Source organism: Oncorhynchus keta, unplaced genomic scaffold (assembly GCF_023373465.1).
Source record: "Oncorhynchus keta strain PuntledgeMale-10-30-2019 unplaced genomic scaffold, Oket_V2 Un_contig_5395_pilon_pilon, whole genome shotgun sequence".
In the NCBI taxonomy this organism is placed as follows: Eukaryota; Metazoa; Chordata; class Actinopteri; order Salmoniformes; family Salmonidae; genus Oncorhynchus; species Oncorhynchus keta.
In genome coordinates this window covers 182,090-185,000 of record NW_026288263.1, presented here as the reverse complement: position 1 = coordinate 185,000, position 2,911 = coordinate 182,090, and the positions used below count along the sequence as shown (strand labels likewise).

The 2,911-nt window shown below is 51.9% G+C and overlaps 1 protein-coding gene across 1 annotated transcript in view; it reads left to right on the top strand.

Moving 5' to 3' along the window:
• LOC127925258 (RNA pseudouridylate synthase domain-containing protein 1-like) overlaps positions 1–2,627 on the top strand; it is a 6,977-nt gene extending 4,350 nt beyond the window's left edge. Inside the window, exons 5-6 of the mRNA XM_052510130.1 lie at positions 1–239; positions 2,601–2,627. The exon at positions 1–239 is cut by the window's left edge and continues 39 nt beyond it. Of these exons, the coding sequence (XP_052366090.1) occupies positions 1–239; positions 2,601–2,627 (266 nt within the window). The remainder of the gene's footprint in view (positions 240–2,600) is intronic.
• Positions 2,628–2,911: the final 284 nt, after the last annotated feature.

Here is a 2,911-nt window from a genome sequence, read left to right as displayed (position 1 = left end):
GGCACCCCATCGTAGGAGACCACACCTACAGCCTGGGAGAGGACAGCGCCCCCTATCGCATGATGCTGCACGCACACCTCCTACACCTCCCTCTGGAGCCACTCCCCCTGCAGGCCGCCGCCCCCGACCCCTTCACCACGCCCACTGACCCCCGCTGGCGCCCGCAGCGCTGCCTCCGGACTGTAGAGGGAGTCGTGGAGACCCTGCTGGAGCGCAGGGCGGCGGAGGAGAGGGACAGAGCGGGAGAGGAGAGAGGGAGGAGGCAGCAGGAGGAGAGGAGGAGGGCAGCAGGAGGAGAGGAGGAAGAGGTGGAGGGGGAGAGAGGAGAATGAGGAGCAGAGGAGGATGTGTCAGCAGTGGTTGTCTGAGTGGACTGATGTCTGAATTCTCCTTCTCCTCTTCATCCTCATTCCTTCTCCTCTTCATCCTCATCCCTTCTCCTCTTCATCCCCATCCCTTCTCCTCTCTTCATCCTCCATCCTTCTCCTCTTCATCCCAATCCCTTCTCCTCTCTTCATCCTCATCCCTTCTCCTCTCTTCATCCTCATTCCTTCTCCTCTTCATCCTCATCCCTTCTCCTCTCTTCATCCTCATCCCTTCTCCTCTTCATCCTCCATCCCTTCTCCTTCTCCTCTCTTCATCCTCATCCCTTCTCCTCTCTTTCATCCTCATCCCTTCTCCTCTTCATCCCCATCCCTTCTCCTCTCATCCTCATCCCTTCTCCTCTCTTCATCCTCATTCCTTCTCCTCTTCATCCCATCCCTTCTCCTTCTTCATCCTCATCCCTTCTCTCTCTTCATCCTCATCCTTCTCCTCTCAACCAAAAGCATCATCCCCATCTTTCCTCTTTCATCCCCATCCCTTCTCCTCTTCCTCCCTATCCCTTCTCCTTCTCCTCTCTTCATCCTCATCCCTTCTCCTCTTCATCCCAATCCCTTCTCCTCTTCATCCCCATCCCTTCTCCTCTCTTCATCCTCAAGACCTTCTCCTCTTCATCCCAATCCTTCTCCTCTTCATCCCATCCCTTTCTCCTTCTCCATCTCTCCATCCTCATCCCTTCTCTTCATCCCTGTTTTGACCTTCTCTCTCCATCCTCCATCCCTTCTCCTCTCTTCTCCTCATTCCTTCTCCTCTTCATCCTCATCCCTAGAGTCCTCTCTAAATCCTCTCCCTTCTCCTTCTCCTGTCTTCATCCTCCATCCCTTCTCCTCTTAGATCCTCATCCCTTCTCTCTGGATCCTCCATCCCTTCTCCTTCTCCTCTCTGGATCCCCATCCCTTCTCCTCTCTCCATCCTCATCCCTTCTCCTCTCTTCATCCTCCATCCCTTCTCCTCTTTCATCCTCATCCCTTCTCCTCTCTTCATCCTCATCCCTTCTCCTTCTCCTCTTCATCCTCATCCCTTCTCCTCTCTTCATCCTCATCCTTCTCTTCCCTCATCTGGGTCTCTTCATCCTCATCCCTTCTCCTCTTTATCCTCCATCCCTTCTCCTTCTCCTCTCTTCATCCTCATCCCTTCTCCTATCCCTTCTTCATCCCTCATCCTTCTCCTTCTTGGAAACTCTTTTCCCCATCCCTTCTCCTCTCTTCATCCTCATTCCCTTCTCCTCGGGTCTTCATCCCCATCCTATCTTCATCCTCATCCCTTTCATATTCTCTTCATCCTCATCCTTCTCTCTTCATCCTCATTCATCTGAAAAAAAATCATCTCTCCCTCTCTTCATCCTCATCCCTTCTCCTCTCTTCATCCTCATTCCTTCAAGTCATCTTCTCCTATCTTCATCCTCATCCCTTCTCCTCTCTTCATCCTCATCCCTTCTCCTCTCTTCATCCTCATCCCTTCTCCTCTCTTCATCCTCATCCTTCTCCTCTCCTCTTCATCCTATCCCTTCTCCTCTTCATCCTCCATCCCTTCTCCTTCTCCTCTCTTCATCCCCCATCCCTTCTCCTTCTCCTCTCTTCATCCTCATCCCTTCTCCTTCTCTTCATCCTCATCCCTTCTCCTCTCTTCATCCTCATTCATTCTCCTACTGTCCTCATTCCTTCTCCTCTTCATCCTCATCCCTTCTCCTTCTCCTCTCTTCATCCTCATCCCTTCTCCTACTTCATCCTCATTCCTTCTCCTCTTTCATCCTCATCCCTTCTCCTGGTATCCTCATCCCTGGTCCAGAAAGCTCCTCTCTCTTCACTACTGGTCCCTCTTCATCCTCATCCCTTCTCCTCTCTTCATCCTCATCCCTTCTCCTACCTTCACACATTCCTTCTCCACAGCATCCTACCCTTCTCCTCTCTCATCATCCCTGGTACCACAGCTCCTACCCTTCTCACCTCATCCCTGGTACCTCATTCCTTCTCCTCTACCAGGACATCCTGGTACCACAGCTCCTATCCAAGACATCCTTTTGTACCATCCTCTCCTACCTCTCTTCATCCTCAATGACCTCTGGATTAGAGTGTCTCATCCTCATTCTGGTACCTCTTCATCCTCATTCCAGGACCTCTGGTCATCCTCATCCCTACTAAATGACATCCTGGTCCCTGGTCCTACTCCTCTCTCATCCTCATCCCTTCTCCTCTTCATCCTCATCCTTCTCCTACCAGGACATCCTGGTCCACAGCTCCTACTAGGACATCCTGGTCCCCATCCCTTCTCCTCTTCATCCTCATTCTGGTCCATCAGCCCTTCTCCTCTTCATCCTCCATCCCTTCTCCTTCTCCTCCTTCCCTCATTCTTTCCTCTCTTCATCCTCATCCCTTCTCCTCTTCATCCTACCATCCCTTCTCCTTCTCCTCCAGGACATCCTCCATCCCTCCTTCTCCTCTCTTCATCCTCATTCCTTCTCCTACTTCATCCTGGTCCCTTCTCCTCTCTTCATCCTCATCCACAGCTCCTCTTCATCCTGGTCCCTTCT